Source organism: Serinus canaria, chromosome 2 (assembly GCF_022539315.1).
Source record: "Serinus canaria isolate serCan28SL12 chromosome 2, serCan2020, whole genome shotgun sequence".
NCBI lineage: Eukaryota > Metazoa > Chordata > Aves > Passeriformes > Fringillidae > Serinus > Serinus canaria.
In genome coordinates this window covers 111,185,084-111,207,478 of record NC_066315.1, presented here as the reverse complement: position 1 = coordinate 111,207,478, position 22,395 = coordinate 111,185,084, and the positions used below count along the sequence as shown (strand labels likewise).

General features: G+C 34.7%; 1 protein-coding gene across 3 annotated transcripts in view; it reads right to left on the bottom strand.

Annotated features, from left to right (window-relative positions):
* SNTG1 (syntrophin gamma 1) overlaps positions 1-22,395 on the bottom strand; it is a 316,227-nt gene that overhangs the window by 39,246 nt on the left and 254,586 nt on the right. For all 3 annotated transcript variants that reach the window (XM_018910030.3, XM_050971479.1, XM_050971480.1), the window contains 2 exons: positions 12,098-12,214; positions 7,757-7,828 (listed from right to left, as the gene is read on the bottom strand). In XM_018910030.3, the coding sequence (XP_018765575.2) occupies positions 7,757-7,828; positions 12,098-12,214 (189 nt within the window). The remainder of the gene's footprint in view (positions 1-7,756; positions 7,829-12,097; positions 12,215-22,395) is intronic.

Genomic DNA, 22,395 nt, shown 5'->3' with positions numbered 1-22,395 from the left:
ATTATATGGAAGAAAAGGTCTTTTCATTCTCATTTTTGTCAGTTTTTGTGTTTGGGTTTTTCTCCCCAACTTTAGATGTATTTGTTTGAAAGGCAGGCAAAGATCTTTTTAACGTCTTCCTCATGAGAGACACAAACGTCAGAAAGAGAAGCATGAAACTTGATTTAACAAAAGTTTGGAAAATTACCTACCAAACTGATTGTTTGTTATATTAAAAGAATTACCTGCTTGACTACATTCTCTTTCTTATCTAGCTTCCTTTCTTTTTTGGACAGAATTCCTTACTCAAATAGCTTGTCAATACATTATGTCAAGGTGAGAGTACATTAGAGTAGCACAGTGAAAAGCATTTGCATTGAATATTACTACACCAGAAAATTTCTACAAGCAAGTGTGTTAAAAAATTACTTTACATGTACTTGCTCACAGTGCTAAGAAAAAAAAATTAAAAAAAGGACTGTGGTAAAAAAGGTTCTATCTAAAACAACAAGATAAAGATTTTTTAGGACATTAATATTTCTGGTTTCACTGCTGGCTCTGGCTGCTGAGAGTAGTCAACATTTAGATGTCCACTGAGAAGAGACTGCACCAAATGAAGTTTTGAATAGTTGTCCCTGAGACAGGAATACTTTATTTCATATAAGGATTAGGACACAGTTTCAGTGTGAAAAATACAAAATTATCACTGCTGCATGACTGCCTAGAGTCAAAAATTCTTTGGGCAATAAGATTGCAGCATCTCAAGCTAAATTTAAGTATTGCAATAGCAAGAAATAAAGGTAGGAAAAAATTCAAATAATTAAAGTCCATGACCATAAAAGAAGAGAAAATTGATAAATAAGAGAAAAACATTTCACAAAAATCTACTAAAATTGATGAGTCAGAGTATATTAGTTAATAGAATACTGAATCACTCCAATCTTTAGATATGCTCTGGTTAGATTAAGTCAATGGAGAGAAACTTCTCAAGCTGCAGATTAATCTCAAGTATCTTGGATTTAAGACACATACTTGTCTTTCCCAAGTATCCCTACACAGTATTTATATTTCACACCTCATTTCTGCTTTTTCAACATTCCCTTTGCCTTATGTTAAAAGTTAATTTGGCTTTGCTTTTCAAGGATGTTGCAACGGCACTGTCAGTCTCATAACTAGACAGGCAACAAAAAAAGCAATTTCTGAAATGGAGAGGTTGCAGAAGTAATTTAAAAGTTTATTTCTGTATCTGTTATTCTTTTTGTTTTCCTCTGTGTGTTTATCTTGTTATTTCTTCTAGGATGAAGGATCAGACTCGGAGATTGGCAGCCCCAGCAGAACGCAAGTCATTTATTTTTCACCCAAAAGGTGACAGTTTATATTAATATTGCATAAGAAATGTCAGAAAAAGACAGGGGGGGGGGATTAATAAAAAATGAGAAACCTCTCTAAAGTTAACGGGAAACATGAAAAGCCTTATTTAATAAGTTTACATTTCAAATGTTGTTTGTCCTTTCTCTCTGAACCAAACAAAAAATGAATGAGTCTTTGTGCAGTGGCAGTTGTCATGCACGAAATAACACTGCCTCTTCGCTTTCAGAAAAGTCTCTTACATGGTGCTGCAGAGTTACAGCAACATCAACACTTTTTACACACAGGGCCCAGTAAATTTATCCAGATGAACATAGATTAGGGCTTGTAGATGCTGAGGAGAAATGAACTGAAATCACATACAGAATCACAGGAAATGTGCATGACCTTGCCCGAGGTGCAGCCATCTAGTGCCTCTCTCTGTGCATGATAAGAGCAGCTACACACCAGCTTACACTTCAAAGGATCCAGTGGTGGACATTCAGTGGCCTTGTCAGGAGCTCTATTTCAATACAGAAGTTTTTCTTTATGGCCTAACTGAAGTCAACTCAGTGTTAGCCTTGATGCCAGTGGACATGGAGATGTGTCTAACTATTAATATTTTTCTTATCTTAGAAGACAACTGGAATTGTACTTAGAGCGGAAATAGATCCTCTTTTCTGTGGAATCATTATATAGTCTTAAATGTAGGCCAAAAGGCAAGCCAAAGAAAATTACTTCAATTGTTTCCAACTGAAATACTCAACAGTTAGCATGCTTTCCAAGAACCTGGCTAAACCCCAGCTGAAAGTCTAATATTCCTTGGATGCAGCATTAATTTATTCATAAAAGGGATGCATTACTTCTGCCTCTTTAGCATTGTGAGTACGAAGTATTTTAGTGGAATCACATCAGGATTCAAGGCTCACCATTCAGCAAACCATGTGAATGACAGACCTAAAAATATGTTCTCTACCTGCACTTTATATGTTTATGTGTCTATTGGCATTATTTTTAAAACTTACCTGAATACAATAACATTGTCAGTAGTTTCCCATCCTTTTTATAACATCCTTTTCCCATACTTGGCTTACTGGAAATGGACAGCATAATTACAGGCAATTTAAGTGGGAATAATTAACATAACTACGTTTGAGGATTTTACACATGCTAACAGCTAAAATAAGGAAGGAATCACAAGTCTTCTGAGACACCAAGTTGGTCCTGATTAATATAGCAAGAAAATTATAGCTGCACTGATGTGAATGGTACTAACTGTAAACACCAATGATTCACTACCCTGACGTGGTGCCAGCACAGTTATCCTCACATTTCATTTCAGAGCTGATCTGACACTTGAATATGTTTCCTGTTCTATGTTGAATAAAGCATGATCTAACTGTAAATCTCCAAATATTTTTGCATGCCAGTGAAGATAGGAGGCAGGTGACTAAACTATAGAAAGCATTTTCTCACTATTACAAGGAGATGTTTGAATGAGCTGAAGAACACAAGTAACTGAGGCAAAAAGGACAGAAAAGTGAAATTTTTTATGTTTCTCTTCATAATTTACCTGAAATACATAACAAACCTTTTTCTACCCTATATGGAAAAAATGTTAAAATATTTAAACAATTTACAAATTTATCTAAGGTACTTAAATCTTGTTAAATTATACACACTTACACATGTATACTCTGTCAAAACACACATGTTAAAACTGTGTATCAAGAGGTACCAAAAAGACATATCCAGTTAAATCAGATTTGAAATACTGAACACGATAAGGCCCCTTGCCTTTTTGAAGTTAGTGATAGAATTACCTGCTTTTCTGGAATATTGAATGATGATCAATTGCAACCTTAAAACTAGTTGGCTGTTAATGGGGCTTTACCCCCAAAATAAAGGATAAGGTGAAACAAGGTTCTGAGAGAATAAATTAGAAATATTTATTGATAGCCAATTCTTCCAGCAGTTCTATTGAAAATGACTCAGAGATACATTTCAATGTCAACAGTGGTATGGTTAAATTCTCTTCCTAACAAACTTCTTAACACGAGCCACAGATTTTCATCCACGTTCTGGTGTCACTGTCCCATTAGCATTAGTCTGAATAAATTTGTGATTTAAAAAAAAAAAAAAGAGTGATTTAAATGCTTTTAATTTCTTACTAGTTCAAATGGTGTGGTACTGGTTCAAGTGGTTTTAATGGCATCAACTTCTTTCACTGACTAATCAGCACAGCTTTTACAGTTCTTACCTGCTTCACCATTTTAACTTGCCTGACATCGATTTCTACTCACTTTCTTCTTATTTGCTTATTTTTAGGGTTAAAGAGTTCTTCAGTGCCTTGTTTTCTCTCTGCTTCCCCCCCTTAATAAACAGATCTATTGAATTTTTAATAAATTATTTCAAATGCTTGCCAATTTATGCATTTACCCCCCCCCAGGTCTTAAGTTATTTGCATCTCCATAAATGCTCCTTTTACATCAAACAAAGCCCACTGCTGTTTGCCATTATTTCACAATTAATAATTTAAACCAATTAAATTAAAATGTGATTTCTGTACTCAGCCAGCTTTACCTAGGTTTCATATCAATAATTATTATTTCATTCCCAAAATCTTGACAATTAAAAGTTAACTATTTATGTGATATGTACTTTTATCTGGCAGTTTGTAAACTTTATACAGAATCTTTTTTTATATTACATTATTGTTATGGTACTGTATGAAAGTGGTCATGGGGGTTTGGGGTTTTTTTCTATTTTTTTACTGTATAAAATTGTAAATACGAAATTAGGGGATCAATGACATTTTGCTAAATTTGTTTTAATAAAGCATTTTGCTAAATTTCTTTTAAATAAAACTGGTTTTCATACAGTGAAAAGACTGCTTTTTAAAGCGTATTTTTATGCTTCAAATTTTAAGGATCTTCCTGGTAATTTAGAAGGTCCTAATCAATTTAGAATAGAGACTAATGCCTTGGTTCTACTTTCTTTACTTTGCAATCTGATCTAGAAAATAAAAGAAAAAAGTATACATTTACAACAAAATAGTGATTTATTTGATGAGCATTACAAATATGAATCCACTAGCTGTAAATTACATACTAATCTCTGACATCTCCAAATAACGTGCAGAACAACCTGCCTTTTAGCTGCTTGACACTAAGGCAACCATGACAATTTAAAATGGCATCCCAGACTTCTACATTGTTTGTGAAAATATTTAGTCTTTGGAAAGGATGCTAGAGGAAAAAGAACACTAAACACATGCAAGTAAATATAAAGAAAACATGGTCATGGTGGCAGCCAAGTTTTGGGTTTTACTTCACATTTTTGGACTATATACTCTTCCTGATGATTAAATCAGTTAAGTACTTTGTCACAGACAAAGTATTGTGTAGACATTAATATTTATTTACTGTTTTAATATTTCTACTGTTACCAGAAAAGGAATTATTCTCTCATCCTGAAATACTAAAATAGGCATTCAGTACGCATTCAGTAGAATCTGGGAGCTCCTATTCTCCACTGCAGTGCTTCTGACATGACGAGAAACTTAGAGAAGTCTCTCAAACTGAGGAAAATTACAATTGTATTTTAAAAGACAAACTTAGGATAGTAAGTCTCTCTAATCCAGAATGTTCTTGTAAAGTTCATCAGAATCTTATTCACAATTAAGGAGTGGAAATGGAGAAAAAATAATTACAGACATATTAAGTAAAGTCCTGTCTCTGTGGCACGAGGGACAGTTATTGAACTTGCCAGTATACGCAAAAGAAAATACCAGCTACCTTGGTTGACATGGCATCCTAATGAATGTAAGTCTGAATATGGACAATTTTTTTTTAAAATATCTCATTCAAAAGCAATCCATGCAATACAGATACACTTTGCTTGGTAAATGATGTGGTAACACTTAACTCTAAAGCAGTACTTCTCACACCTGAGCTAACTCATACAGAGGTTAACACAGCCTAATTGCAAGCCCTACTTGAAGTGAATATTAGCAAGAAAACCTGTGTCACTCTTTTAGTCAAATAGATTTATAACAAAAGCAGCATTTGAGGTATTGTAAAAGGGAAGAAATTTGAAGGTGGTCACAAAACACCAGAATAACCTTTTTTTTTACGTGGCCTCTGGTTCAGCAATATCCATGGGGCTTGTTCACATGGGTCTAAAAACCAGTCATTGTTTAAATGGAGACTTTTAAGATGCTGGCATAAAAGCTGAACAAAACCTTGAGTTTCTACAGATGTTCAATGTAGTAGTGTAATGGGAAGCTGTTTTTCTTGGTTTTATTTGCTTTTATATTTAGTGAAACCGTAGTTAAGTTCTATAGCAACTGCTGTAGAAAACTAGAATATGGTGAAGATTAATGCTCCAATGTCAGAAGCTGCAATTCCATTGCAATGATTTTCCCACTTCCAGTTTTTATTATTTACAGGTTTTTGTCAGCCGAAGAACCTGCTTGAAACATTTCAGTGTTTTACAAGCCTGGCCATATTTAGAGAAAATACACAAACATAAATTATATTCTTATCTTGCTTATGCTGGAATTGCCTCTCTGTTAATATAGACTGAGGCTGGAAGATCTACACCTCTTCCCAGACAGTTTGGATGGCTGGATGATAAAAAAACCCCAGCATATTTGTACTCTTTTCTGTGCTTCCACACAACATTGCCAGAAAGGCACTGGTTTAGGTTTTACTGCTTTGTGTACTGTCTCCTTAGCTGTAATAACTTCTGCTAGATGGCTGAGAAATGAAAATAAACCAAAAGAACCCATGAACTGATATACAGGAATAGGAGACACAGAATAAAGGGGGGAGAAGAAAAACGGGAACAATTGCAAGTGAATTAAGAGGACCATTAACAAAGGCAAATGGCTAAAAGAAGAGAAAAAGGACCTTTAAATTACAGAAAATTATATGGCACACATTCCATACATTTCTGTTGAAAGAGTATTAAAAAATCTTCGGCTAAGTCATAAGGAGGAGTCATCCTGGCCCCAAAGCACTTAATGCTCTGACAAAGAAGAGCTACCTTGATGCTTATTGCATTAAGCCCAAAGCCTGAAGGATTCAGAGGTTACCAAAGGGAATGGGGAAAAAAGTGCATGTAAGAATTGGTATTTTTAGAGCTGTGTTCTTAGAGCATAGTTCACTTACACCATCAGTGCAATGCCTTCACCGAGTGAACAATTTGTTCTGTCACTCCTCTCCCCACATGAGCAGTGCTGAGGAGCCAATATTTGCACACACTTGGTGATTGAAGGGCATCCCACAGGGATGCGATGTTTTGTGTTTGGAAGATTCTACTCCTTGATGAGGACTCAAGACCTCACAGCCAACACAGCAGTAAAAGAAAACTTTTCACTTCTCTGTCCAGATCGTGAGCAAAGAGGATTTTTTCAGACTATAAACTTGGTGGGCTTTTTTCCTTTGGTTTTTGGATTTTTTGTTTTTTTTTTCTTTTTAAGTCTCAAGTGCAAAAAGCTTCCAAATTTTATTGAGCCATTGCAACTTTAATCTGCCTCCCTAAGGAAAATATAGTGCACCTATGTGACCCACAAACCTAAGACATGTACCATTTATGTCAGTAAAAGGTCTTCCCAATGGGAAACACTTTTTAAAAGTATGGTATTTTCATATTTCTTGTTGATTCTAGTCTGCCTCTGCCTAGATAAAATGATAGAAATGTTAAAATTACCTTTTATGTAATTTGGACCAAAAAACCCCCAAGACCAACATAAACCAGAAAGCGCTTCACATGAATAGAAAAAGGCATCTCTTTTCCTTCACATTTGAGAAATTTTGAGCATCTGTTTTTCACTGTTTTTAAAACAGAGAAAAGAGCAGATAAAATAATTCTGATTGAATCCACAATTAAAAATTGAAACAATGTACAATAATGGTCCTATTTAACTTGCTGCTCATAATTTTAGCTTTCCAAACATGTATCACTATCTCTTCTCATATATTACACTTCAGACAGACTGAAGAAAATGGAAAAAATAAGACAAAAGTTTTCAGAAGGGTATTGGTAATTTTAAAGGCTCTGCTCCCAGTCCTAGTGAAATCATGCATTGCAGCTGCTTAGTTTCATCAACATATTTGAAAACAACCAAACAGCTGCTTCTTTAGGTCCTCAGTTAGAAAAGGAAGTGTTACACTAGTTAAATGTGGCATTAAAGTGAAGCTGTAAACCCCATATAGCATTATGGCTGAAATAAGGTCCTTTCCTAGTCAAAATCAGTTTATTTCCAATTTTGCCATGCCTTCCAGTTCGATTCTGTACCTACTGAAACCAGAACATCTGACATTTTACTTTAAAGGGAAAAAAAATAGATCTCTTTCTGCAAGGTAGTTAGAGTTATGCTCTTGTCTGTCAAAGTGGCAATTTATTGTATACTTTCTTATCATACCTTGAGAATTTTGCACATTATCTCATAAACTGAAAATGTTTTCTCAGCTCGTGTCCAATCCCAGGTTGTGACCTTTAAAAAACAAACAAAACACAAATTAAACAGAAAAAGAAATGAAGTTATTTCTGTTGGTTTTTAAGAATTAAGTTTATTAACAAAAAAAAGAAATTCCCTAAACTATTTACATTGATTAAAATATATTCAGAAAAACCAAGCACTGCCTCAAGGCAACAACAAGCAGGGACCAGACTCTTCCATCCAGGCAATGCTTAGGAGATGTCCTCCCTGTCCTTACAATGCAGATCCTTTGCATGCAGCCTGCTCTATGCAAAATGAAGACACTTCCCCTGGGAATTGCAGAATTTGCAGTGAGATCCTGAGAGGATAAAGCCCTTGAATTTTTGTCTCACAGAGCCAGGGCCCTGCCTACTAGAAAACATACTTCTCACCACTTTCCTCCTTGCAACTGCATGCCACTATTTGCTCCCAATCACCTACAGCGTTTGCAAATCCATAAAACCAGTCTCCAACCTTGCAATGGCCCAGACACTTACCCCACATCCCTTGAGATCCAGAGGGGAAAAGAAACAAGCATGAAACAACACAGGCAGATATTCATTTTCTTTTTTTTCTTACCAAGATCAATCTACTCCTAAATTCTAACAAACTGAGAATTGAAGAATAGTCTTTTTTTTTCCCTCTTTGTTTTGGGATTTCACAACTGTTTTTAACTGTGTTCATTTTGAGCAACTTTTTTACACAGAAAAATGCATATATAGAACAATTAAATTAAATCATGGAAGGGTAGGTGTTAAGACTTAAATGAGACAGAAAGGGATAAATGAATATATTCAGTAAGGGAAGAGTTAAGGCAATATCAGAACAGTGTATAAAATTTCCAAGGAAAATGCAAGCAGAAAACAGTAAAATATTTAAAATCTCAAAATAAAGAAGAAAGCATAAAATAGAATGAAATTGAGGTTATAAATGAAAGAATAATCAACTTAATGGTAAGAAATTTTGGACAGTGGCCCATATCCAAAGGAAGACAGCTGTATCATTAAATTTGTTAGACACAATGAAGAGGTTGGTGAAAACACACATTACTGCTTCTACCAGATTCAGGATAAACTTATTGAAAATTTAAAAAAATTAAAAAAAAAGTTTCTAGAGCCCAAGGAACAAAATGCTATATAAGATCAATTTATCTCTTATTTAAAGAGAAAGTAATCATTAAAAGATCAAAATTATTTTGATGGAGTATGAGAAAATTCTATATCTAACTAATATAGATATTTTTAGTTATAAACATTGCTGTAATGGAAGGTCCTTTAAGGAAATCACAGGCAGGAATGAAAAGTTCAAAACCACAGTCATATAGTTCTTCTTCCATTAGAATTTTCTTTATTTATAGTCATTGTCAAATGCAGTCTTCACTATCTTATTGAACTGTGGGTATTAAACCACAAAGCTACTCTTTCTCCTATGGACAAAAACATAAATTTCTCACCATGAACAGAAAAATGGGGATGGGAGCCTTGCTACAGCCCCACTGAGCCCAAAACACCCAGTCACCAGATGAAATCCTATTGTGCCATGAGGAAAAGTCATTATTATTGCTCCTGAAGCACAAAGTCATTTGAAGCTCTGTTTAAAAATTTACTATAGGCTCCATTCTTTGGGGGGAAATATAAGAGCTTCCTCTTCTCCCCTGGTTTCCTGATTTTGTTTGTAACTGTAAAGGGACTTCCTTTCAGGTCAAAACAAAACTCTTTCTATACAAAGATATTTGCAAAAAAACCCAATTGTAGAATTAAGACACTCATAGAAATTGCTGTACCATCCCATTTTAATGTTTTAATTTGAAATATTGAGTAGCAAAAGAAAGGATGTTAGTGGCTTTTTCTTAAGTAAATTTCCAATTATAAATTGGAAGAAATTGAAAGCCACCAGAGCTGACACAATTAATAACTCTAAAGAAGGAAATGCGCCATGAAAGAACAGAAAAAGTAGGCAATTTTCTTTAAAAAAGTAAAGAAGTAATTTTCTTTAAAAATTTCAAGATGAAACTAAGAAACACTGGGATTGCTCTTTTATCTGAGAAGAATATGGGAAGTAGAAATACTATTTTATGGGAAATAGAAATACTATTGATCAAACAGATAAAAAAATGGCAGGGGAAGGCTGTTGATAGACATTGTTTAAACACATGCTTCCCTATAGTGTTAGACTTTGGCAGAGACTGGGGAAATACTTTTGCTTGATTTTCTGGTTAAGAAAGTTTGCAGGACATCTCTTTTCAGAAAACAACTTTGTCCAAGCAGTTTATACTGCACATATAATTAAAGCAGTTTTTATTTTAACTACACTTTATACATCTCCTAAAAAGAAGCTCTGAAACTGTCATTGAAATTTTGTTCATAATATTTTCTAATCCCTGGAAGAGACAAACCTTCAGAATAGCAACCTTAAGTGTATGTATAAAAATCTGCATACAGAAAATAGGATTTTAGAAGTGTCCAATTATTTTATACATTACATGATGGAACTGGATGAACTTTAAGGTCCTTTCTAACATAAACATTCTATGATCCTATGTCTTTAAGGCAGCTCTGTAGGCAGCTCTTTAAGGCAGCTCTGTCCTAAAAAAAGCATGCTTATCATTCTGCTTCCCTCCTACTCCATGAAGAGAAAATATTTTTCTCTGCATTTGAACAGTTTTTCTATTTTAGACTAGGAATCACAATCTGGCAATACAAATTCATTTTGTGCTTGCAGCTGAGCTGAAAGAAGAGCTATAAAAACTTGAGGATGGATTTCTTGTCTTATACAATAGCAGCTTGCCAAGATTTTCCTAACTCATGTCACCATGGTTCAGATTTTTCATATGAACATGTTCCTTTCACATCCATTAATCACACCCCCATCTGACATTTACCCCCTACAAGTATATTATTCCTTTAAATTTATGATTCTTCAATAATAATGTTTGTGGTCTCTTCCATTGTTCTTAGAAAAGAATAATCTTCCTCCTTTGTATTGAACAGGATTTCTCATCATTGATTCTGATTCTATCTAGTACCCAGAATGGAGCTGGTTTTACTTGACAGGCAGCAAATGCTCAAGTAGGTCTGGCAAAGACAGGAAAGATGTTTTTGAATTAAGGTGCTTGTTAGCATAATCTGCCATTTTTATCAGATCCTGACTAATTAATAGACCTGAGAGAGCCAAAATCCCACACCCATGAACTAGTCTACAAATATTGAACACATGAGGTTTTCAGTTCACGCTTCCATTCCCCACGTCCTTCACATGTTTTTAAACCTTTTGCTAAATGAACACCAATAGTTACTGATGATCAATGTAAAGATTTGCAAGATGACTTTGAACTACCTCAGGAAGATATTGCCCCAAGAGGTGGTAGATGCCCCATCCCTGAAAACATTCAAGACCAGGTTAGACAGGCTCTGAGCAATCTGCTCCTGCTTGCTGTAAGGAGGTTGGACAAGGTGCCCTTTAAAGCTCCCTTTCAACCCAAACTATTTTATGATTCTGTTTCAGGCAGGAAGGAGCTACAGCCTGGATCTGACAAACACAGGGTTTAGCAGCAGTCAGAAAGGTCACCCAATAAACAGGAAAAATTAATCCACAGGACTCTTCCTGCTGCAGGCATGGATGGGACTGTAACTGTCTCCTTAGCAACTGGCTTAAAAGTTAGCTAGAGGACCTTTACTGCATCTTAGAAGTACCATAAGACAGTGAAAGTAAATTGCTGAGTATAAGACGAGCGCTAAAATTTTGCCTGGTGTTCCCAGTGAGATTCCAATTAATATATTTGACAATTTCATTTGATTCCCTACCTTCCTTTTGGTGCTTTCAAGCAGCAAAAACTTACATTCAGGATGGAATCTAAATAGAGCCATATTTCCATCTCTACAGCATGTAAAAAGCTTTGATATTTTCCCAAATCTCAGCAGTTTCTCTAGAATGATTGTTCAGTTTAAATCTAACCATGTTGCTTTGGGCCTGTTCTGTCTGCCAAAAAAAAAAAAAAAAAAAAAAAAGCTCCCTTTTAACATGAGCAGATTTCTCTTTTATAATAATATTTAACTTTTTAAAGTGTTCATTTAAGCGTGGGAAATAGGTTCTTGCTAGATAGCCAGTCATCTGATGAAGAGATGTTGTCTATCACTTCTATTCCACACACCCTGGAACTCTTCAGGCTGTTACAGTCCTGCTAGCCCACTGAATGGCATCTCCTTATGAAAGACTTGTACACATTATATGACATTATTTTATTTAATAAGATTTATTCCCACTAAGCATAAGAAACATACTTACTGGAGGTGCTATAAATTTATACAGGGAAGATCCCCTCAGTGCTAGAAACTTTGGTGTGTACATTCGGTCCTGAAGGGAGTCTTGTTCCCGTTCTTCCGTCCAGCCCATGTAGACTATCTGACAAAAAAATCAATAGTGTTGACAATTTCTCAGAAATTTTCTTTTGTTGCAAGTATTTCACGTGCATAAACTGATGTCTGTCAAATTTAGCATAGCTGCAAACCTTGAACCCCAGACACAATATCATATATTGGCAGTTTTTATAAGTGATGCCTCTGAGGACAATGCAAAAACATAAGAAGAAATACTTATTATACTAGCAACAACAAAAAACCTAAAGCACATACTCCAGGGTTGTTAAAGGTCTATTCTACATATTTGTTGACAGATGATGTCAGTGAAATTTAATGTAAGTGAAGTGTAAGGCCACCAGTCTATTTTTTTTTTTTTACTCCTTGAAAATCTCTGTGTTGGATTTTTGAACCTTTTTGCTTAGAAATAGGGGATTAGCAGACTATTTTCAGTAACTATTTTGAACAGACTTCATCTATAGCTACAATTGCAGAATCCTGTACACTCTTACCACTACCTGCAGATCTTCTGACTCAGATGTCTGAACTAGAACTTGATCCATCTCACTTCAGGATTTAATTTCCTACCTATCCTGTTAATTTTGAGTTATTCAATATCAAATTCTTAAAGAGCAAAAGAACAAGAGTCACCACTATGCCAGCTTCTGGAGAACCACTGAACAGGGAGTAGACACATCAAGGGACATTTGATTTATCACCGTGCCATTAGTAATAAAACACATTTTCCAGTATGCAAGGATAGACTACAGCTACGGAAAACAGTTCAACCCATATTTCATACAGTGCTGCTCGTGGGACTGATCTATTCTTAAATGACTCTGTGAAACTGATCTCTACACTAACAAAGAAGTTTCAGGACATTGTCTTAAATGTCAATCAAAAAAGTGTAAAGGAAATGGTAATAATTATGTAATGAAAAGGTAAAAAAGTCAACAAGTTTGTAAGTGCACAGTAGTATGTTTGTCCCTAAAATGAATGTTTTTACTGCAAGGTTTATCCTCCCAGATTTCAAATTTTGTGTACCTTTTGAAAAGAAATTTACACTAGTTTATTTCCATACTTTTGGGCAGAGAATTTTCAGCAACATTTCTTCACGGAAAATGCATTAAGACAAATAGTGTGTCTATTGTTTTTATTTTCCTCTCTTCTTTTTTTTGGGGTAGGGGGGACACGGACAGGATAGGGGAGGTTGTATTTTTTTATCATAACACACTGGAAATTATTAGCTTTTTCAAAGTCCCCTTGTATGAAATCAACACTACTAGTCTCTGTCACAGTTTATTGGATATTTTATGGTCTATAACCAGAGACAGGGAGAAGGCCCATTTTTCTCTTACAGTGACACCTCGATACTTAATTGTTTTGTCAATATCAAACACTAAAACTGTCATATAGTCTCAGGTTCAATGAAGAACATGTGTTAAAGTATCTACTCGTTTGGTGACTAAATAAGTTTATAAAAGTCAAAAAGAAGAAGGATCTGTACCACAATATTAAACCATCAAAAGGAATGCCAGACGCTGTATTTTTTTGCAATAACTAAAAAGCCATGTTCTCTGAAATCTCATTCATTCCTGAATGAAGAACAATTCAGAAGGAAAAAAACAAACAAACAACTGACTGGTAAAGTAAGAGAAGTTTTAAATTATTTCAATTCAGTGTTCATTCAAATTTCTCTCATTTCTGCTCTTTCATATAAATAAGATCCTCATCCCTCCAACTCTATTCCAGTCTCTAGATCTCAGTGACTGAGGTGGGTTTACACAGAAGAGGTGCGTAAGTATAAACAAATTGTACTCTATGTGCAGAAGTTTGACACTTTTTCTGTCTGTAACTGAAGAAAACACATGATCTCTAATTTCTAGGAATTGAGACATCTATGCTTCAAAATCAATTCAATTGAATTATTTTGGTTTCACCTTGATTTCTTGAATTCAGATTGGACACACAGTAAGATATCATCTTGCCTGATGATATCCCTGTAACACTGTATATAATCTCTTCTTAGTGTTTTTCATATTTCTACATCTGCTATTCATCACAGTAACAGGATACAGTCACTCATGCTGTGCAGAGGTATTGATATTCCACATTTGATTGACTCAAGACTAAAGTAGCCATGAAATTTAGGGTAATTGCTCCCTTAGATATTTCTCCCCTCCCTCTGTAGATCATGAGGAAAAATTAGATTGATTTTCCAGACAACCTGCTGTACCAGAAGTTTCATTAACAGAAAAGCATTTCTCCTTCAGGCTCAATACCTACTATTCAACATAGAGAGGAACTGCCAAGCAAAGGCTGTATGATAATAGTTAGGAACATTTACAAGTTTGTTTGAGTGCATGTGCATATTCACATGTGTGGATTAAAATAGCACAGGCTATATTCTGGAAAACAAGGGAAAACTAAACAAATACTTGATAACTATTTTAATAGATCACTTTGAGAATTATGATAGCTTTTAAGTTCCTAAAGTGATCTCAGTTTATCTAAACATATTAAAAATGCGAAATTAAATAAAGTATTGCAATTTTTTATTCAATGAAGGTGAGAAACTGTTGAAAATTTTCACTTTCGTGGCTAAGTAAATGGCACTTTGGAAACATTTGTGTTACTGGAAAACATTCTGACTTCTAAAACAGCTTTGATGTATAAAAACTTGGAGAAACTTATTTACTGGAAAGGGATTGTAACTTACAAAATTAATAGTTCATGCATATATATGAACTGAAATATTGGATGAATATGATATATGACTGAGAGTTTTGGATCGCATCTCAGTGTAGCTGCACATGGGGACTTGGCACATATGGCACTTAATGAAACTCTAAAATCCCAGAAATTTCATTTCTGAAAATAAATGCTTAGCACAGACACGTGACGAAAAGATATAAATGCTAATCACAAATAGACAGTGCACAGCATGCTCCTTTAGAAAATCAAAAATCTAGCTCATTTTTAATCTTATCAAGTTTCTTTGAGTCCCTATCAACGAATGTGGAAGGGGTGGTGAAAACAGATTTTATTTATGATTCACATTCCATTTGAAAGATAATTTTTTCCTTCCTAGTTTCTAACTTACCTCAAGCAGCTCATTCTTCAAAATCAAATGGTGACAGAAATTAGTTAACTTAGTGGCTGGAGGTTCAGTAACAAAGATTCAATAAGTCATTATGGCTTATGACTTGAATCATGGACAATTTAAAAAAATCTATATTGAAATGATAAATGAAACAGGACAATTTCTTCAGTCAAAAATCCATAACCTTGTAATTTAGTATGTTCTTAAATCACACAGACATCCTAATCAAGCAAGATAAATTGCCATATTTTATATCAGTTCAGTATCTTGCTAAAAATGACTTAAATAGCCTTGACTATCAGGGAGACTTTTTCAGAGTTTTTACATATAATATTTTAAGAAGAATAGTAAGACAAAAACACAAGAAAATCTCCCCAAAATAAAATGTAATATCTATGTGACATCATAAAAGCGAGGCAATTCAAAGATCAGAACAGATGCACTGACAACTTTTTATCTTGCAAGTCTGATACTCAGACTCACATTATGTGAAATTGTGCTGTAGGGTGACAGGATGAACATGGAATCCAAAGAAAAATAAATATGTCAGATAACACAGAGGGGAAGTAACGAGGGGTGAGAAATTCAGATAAAACTCATTATAGTCAACTGTTAGCAGAAAAACAATAAAAAACCACACTGGAAATGTGGGAAAAAATGGAAGAAAAACGGTGGTCTCAACACAATCATTGGCAAAATCTATTTTGCTTAGGAATTAGTTTAGGAAAAGGCTTAGGAATTTTATGCCGAGCAAAAAAATATTTTTCAAAGTCAACAGAAGAACTAATCACATAAAATTTTGCATGGATGCTAGAAAAATTTTTCCCTATTGTAAATGAGGTCAAAATGTCTCCTATCCTGCTTTTCAGGTTCTTGAAAAGCCTGGTAATCTTTCCACTTTTTTTTTAATTCCTGTGAATTATTTTTTTATCTTCCTCTTTAAAAATCTTTAGCTACCACTAAAACTTCAGCTATCTCCAACAGCTCTAAAGATCACCTTTGTATTTTTGAACCACTCAACTACAAACAGATTATTCCATCTAAGATTGCACATATATTGTATCCCACAACTTAATTTTCTTCTGTGTAAGAACTCACATTGCCATCTTGCTACCAGCTCAAGGCTGAGTACAGGTTTTCCATTTGGCTTTGTCTGGTTCTATTTTTGAAATGACCACACAAAAATTGAGGAAATATTATCAGGTCTTAAAGTAAATCATGTCAGAGAAAAGAGAAAATACATCCTAATTATGGAAGATGATTTTTTGCTTACAATCCAGATAAATGAAAACTGGTACCAAAGACTTAAAACACATTTGCTTTCTTAGCAAACAACACCAGAACCAGAGCAAAGACAGATGTTTACAGTAGCAAAACTTGCCCGGACGTCCATAGAGATCTGTCCAAAATTAACAGTGCTGTTTGAAAAACCTGCACAACAATTTATGTTACATCCAACAGCATCCCATGAGAAAACTTTGCACATTCCCAATGAGATGTTCTGGATCTTGTTAGAACTCAGGACTATATTGACTGCTGTATGCCATCACTCCTTCCACAGTTTGAAAAATTATGGCTACATGTGGATACAAGACAGTATTCCAAACAGGTAAAGAACTGTTGCTTTTCCAGGTTTCTTCTTCTTCTTGTTATAATCTACTACTCCAGAGAAACATTTTGGCTCACTCATTGGGTTTTTCATCTAGTGCTACACATTAATAGTCACAGCTTATTTCAAAGCACTCATTTTACTTATTTAAGACTTCTAAGTAGCTGTTTATTGAATTAAATTCTTCTAACGACAAAGTCAATTTGAACCTTAATTGGGCAACTGTGTGCCTTTGTCAAAATGTCAACATTAGAAGTTGGGATTTTTTGCCTCTCTTAAATTATTCAAGTCAATGAACAATTACATGTATTTAAAATTCATTACAATTTGAATTTGTTCATTTTAATACAGGTAATTAGCATTTAGAAATCACAGACTTCTTCCAAGAAAGACCTTATGGAGCTGTTATTATAAAGATGGATTTGGATGCAAACTGCAGTATTAGATACCAATCTATATTAATTTCAGGAGTGTGTGTGGAATTATGAGTCGGAATCAGTACAAAAATTACTCATGCTAGTCCTGTCTTCCAGAATATTGACTGGGTAATTAAAAAAACATAAAAAATTATCAAGAGTAGCTAGCCAGCATGTGGCAAACTCCCTGAAATGCACAAGGAATGGGTGCATTTTATACAGCATTAAGCATTTTGCTGGTTAATAGGTATGGTAGCGAGATGATGAAAAAAAAATCTCATGTTATCTAAAGTAATCTGCCTTCCTCACTTGACTGACCCTTCTCCTTCTCTTATTTACTCACCACATAACTCACCTTCCAAGCAATTTACACATCAACCCAATTTAAACATCCCTGAGCAGGTCCATTTGATTACCAGGCTTACCACTGAGGAGACTCATTCCTGATGACATCAGAGGCATCTTACAGCTGACCTGAGAAGCTTCAGATCTTCACTGATATTCTCAACAGAGCAGCTCTCAGCAAACACTTTGAAAATGTGCAGGTTTCATACATTTCTTGACTAAAATAATTACTAAATATTACACTATCATCATTCCCCCCTCCTTTTACTGTTGTATTACTGGAACCAGTCGGGTTCTGCTTTCTTTTTATGGAAAAAACACCAAAAAAATCTTTGCTATATGGCCGTTTTTGAATTCCTACTTGTTAATGTTTCACCTGAAATTGGAGGGGAAATTTAGGAACATGCGCAAGAACGGCTGCGAGCTTTAATCCAGGATGAAATTTCTGGGGGATTTTGAGGGTTTAAAATAGATAACAGTACAATACAGCAAGCTCAGCACTCATGTGAAAAGAAAGTAAACATCATTTATTTTAAAGTCGAGTAGCTTGACTGGTTTTAAGACTTGTCTTTTGATTAATGGCATTTTTTTCCTCTTCTGAATATACACAGCATGTATTTTTCATGCCTAAAATAAAAATGGGTCAAACAAAATTATTTCAAATAATCAAGCTGGAAGGCATGCCCTCTCCCTTTTAATGAACAACCTATCACACTCATCTTTTTCACCTCAGGGTAGACTACTGGAAGATGCTAAATGAAGACAAAGATCAGAATATTACAAGTCACCAGGCAGTGCCTTTCAGATTTTTGATGATGCCACTGAGCAAACAGCTACCTATTTATCCCTCTTAAGCACCAGAGCAAGTAAAATATTTACAGAAACATTTAACAACATTCCTAACTTGTCCCAGGAGTATCTTTCAATCAGATTTCAATGACTGGCTACAGGTAAGTTTTGAGTTTTTTTCTGTTTCTCTGAAAAAGACTGGCAAGCAGAACTTGGACAGGACTAGTGCAATTCAGGCTATGTGGCTGTCCCTGTGAGATCATGCTGCTCATGCAGCTGCCTTGCTCACATCCTGAGCTTACTGATCTCAGCCCAAAGGAGATGGTAACATGGAAGAGCCCCAAATGACTGAGTATACAGAAAATACAGATGATGGGGCATAGGTTGTTTGAAATTAATTTTAGTAATAAATGTTTTGAGTTTGCATTACATGAGAATCACATTTCTGGAGAATTAGATGTTTACATTTCAAAGTGCTCACAAAGCCAGAATAAACCTGCAAATAATCAATGTATACTCAAAGTTATCTCTGAAGTCTCTGGTGTTGCTGTTTGCACAGCAAAATAAACATACCTGAGAGAAATCCCTTTCTTGATATCAATGACCTCACAAGATCTGACTTAGAAATATTTTTATACCTCTGTGAGAACAAAGCTTGAAAATTCACATATATATTCACATATATATTTAATTAAAAAAAAGCTTTTTAGACTGAAAATATTTTATTTAAATACTGCATGGAATCAACATCAATATTCAATAGAATAAATCTATCCATGCATACTTGTTTATATTTTCATCCTCAATAATTTTAATGGCAACTGATGAAAATAGCTATCAATGCTTGCAAAATTTCTTTGACTATTTCTACTGAAGAACAGTTATTTTCAGTCCTGTCTGATTATCAAAATAAAAAAGAATTCTGCAATCTGAAACTGTCCTTAAGACTAACTCAGCACTCTCAGAGAACACAATTACTGCTTATAAACTCCCAGAATAATAAAAATAAATAAAACCTTCAAAAATTGAAACATTTTAGACCAGTATTACATTGCCTCTAAGAGATAAAACATTTTTTTCAAGCACTCAATGCATGTAACTGAAAGAAAAGTAAGCCAACAGGAGCTGAAATTTTATTTTCAAAAGTACAGAATACAGAAACCTACAGGTGAAATTTTGCTGCATCTGCACAATGTCTTTGGAGAATCAATGTTACTATTGCCAGTTACTAACAGGGAAAGAAAAACGTCAAGACATGTTATAAAATTTTAATCAAATCAATAAAGAATACTCCCTAAGGTAATTTTGTATCTTATTAGCTACAGCAAATAATCTTTTGTTTAATGATTTCACAGTTTTCAAGACCATTAAGCAATAGGTCTAATTAAGCTTAATTTCTAAATAGAAAGTGATAATACCTCTTCTTTGTTTATAAAAAATGAATAATGCAGTAAAACTTCAGTTCAAATCATATAATGTAATAAGAAATTGTAAATTAATCCATAAATTTAATATATATAGATAACAGAAGTATTTCTTTTTTTATTTGAAAAATCAGACAGCACTTATAGACTATCTTCCTTTAACTCAAAATGTGTTTCAAATATATCTATAGAAGAAATGAAGACCACTTTTGAGAAAATAACAGTTGAACAGATAAAACCTGTTTTTAAACAAACTGGTCCCAATGATCTTCCACTACAGCTAAACAGAGATAATATTATGGATCACTGCTTTTCTCTTTCACCTGCCTTCAGAATTCAAACTTTCAGTCACAAAAGCCTGAAAAATAAGCTGTTTTTATAAAAACAAACAAATACTCTGCAGTTGAAATCCAGAGTAAATACTCTGTGAGATTTACTCACTATGTCAGTTTTGTAGCACTACGGCAAAGAAATTATGTAGCAAACTGATGCCTTTTAGTGTTTTTTAAAATTTCTCAAATACTTCTCTTGGTGAGAGATGTTATGAAATGCCCATTCTTAAAGACAGTCACAATCTGATGGAGGAAAGTCCAGAGCAAACTGATATATGTAGGCCATTCTCTGAGCAGGATTCTGACCAGATGACCTACAAAAACTCATCCAATATAAATTATTCTGTGATTCTTTGATCTCAAAGCAGCCATATCCATCTTGTAATCTGTTTTAAAGTGGCCTTGACTTCCTGCTCTTAGAAAAACAGCTTCAGCATTGTTTTTATTATAGTTTAACATTATTTCATTACTATATACAAATCATATGCAGTAGTTCATATTTCATAATCCATCTGTAGCTGCCTAGGATTTTCTAAACGTCCCCACTTTTTATCTACCTTAATTTTCAGAGGAGCCATGTATCAAGTTTCTCACTGGAGATTTCATCCTTAAAATACACTCCATAAAGGAATTTTTAGTACAGATTGCTTGCAGGTAAAGTACTCTTGGGACTGAAGACATTGCTCACAAGCAGCAATGAAAGATGTGTCCTATCACCCCTTCTCAATTGCAAACAGGGGGAGAAAATGTTATGATTTGTGAAGGACCCTGATACAGTACAGATATTGAAGAGGAAGGGAAAAAGGAAGTGAGAAGTCAGATGAGACAAGAGTAAAGTTGCTAGTAAAGGACCAAAATGATATGTAAATTGCATTCTTACACATTCTTAAAGTAAATAAAATTCTTCTTGGATTATAAAGAAAATAAAAATGATGCTACTCCAGAACTACTTTAAACACCACTTTGCAAACAGTGGTATTAAAATAAAAAATGTGTTGAGAAAGAGAACCAGAATGCAGTCCCATTCTGAAAGAGCAAGGCAGGGCAGAGGATAACTACTGCTAAAATATCCCCTTCAGAAACTAAAAAAAAAAACTTAGGGGATTAGATGAACAACATTATATTCAGTATGTTCTACATGCTATTATTTTCATGCTTCTCTCCATATCCTATTTATTACCAAGATGGGGTTTTGGTTCTGTTATAATAAAGAGGGTTTTCATTTTCCTGGTGTTTAGATTGAATCTAGGCTATCCTCAGGATTCTGTAGCTGGTCATATGCCAATAGCCTGTGGCAGGAAGTTAGTGGTATTGTTCATAACATTTACTGAACTCACTTTTTGCTCTTACTTTTAGACAGTGGAGTAATGCCTGTCAGTACTTGATTCTTCTCTAGCCTCTAAGCATTTCCATGAATTTTTCAACTTCATTGGAAAAGCTCAGTCTTTAAAAAGTACCAAGTGAGACTCATTTTGCAGTATCAGAGCTTTCTTCCACTCATGATTTTTTTTTTTTTTTTATAAACACAAAGTGTCCTACTATCATAAGAAATGGAGGGAAGCAACCCATAAAATTAAGATTGTGTCTTGAATGAAGCCCAAATTTCAGTGTAAGATGTTGAGGCTCTTTATCCACGGAGTTCTACAGAGGGGCAAGCAAGCTCCTTCACCCATAGAAAGATAACACAAAAACTCCTCTGAGGGTGCCATCTGTCTGATTGAAGAAGAGATCCTGGCAAAATAGTTCAAGGCCCTGTGAAGTGCAAACAGTGACCTGCAGGAACATTATTTAGCAATTGATGAATGTAAATTCACAATTAATACTTAGCCAGAAGTCACTCCTCTCACAAGAGAGCATCTCTTCTTTCAAGCTTTTTTTGCAGTCTCAAAGGTCTGGATGCTATTTGCATAATAGGATCAGATCCTCTTCTTTCCCACTGTCTGGGTTTGGTTTGGAACAGCAGCCTACTTCAGCAGGAGGGGAAGAAGAGCTGGCTGCATTATTCCACCCACTGCCATCAGGGCAGGCGCGTGGGAGCAATAGGTTGGAGTGATGAGTGACTATTGCCTCTACTGAGCAAGTACTACAAACAGTAGGCTGTTAAACAAATAACGGGAAGCAGCAGGACTTCTGGATGTATATTTGCAAAAAACAGCTAGAAACTGTACACTGCTTTATCTTGATCCTGCTGGGCTTTGTGGGTACTGTT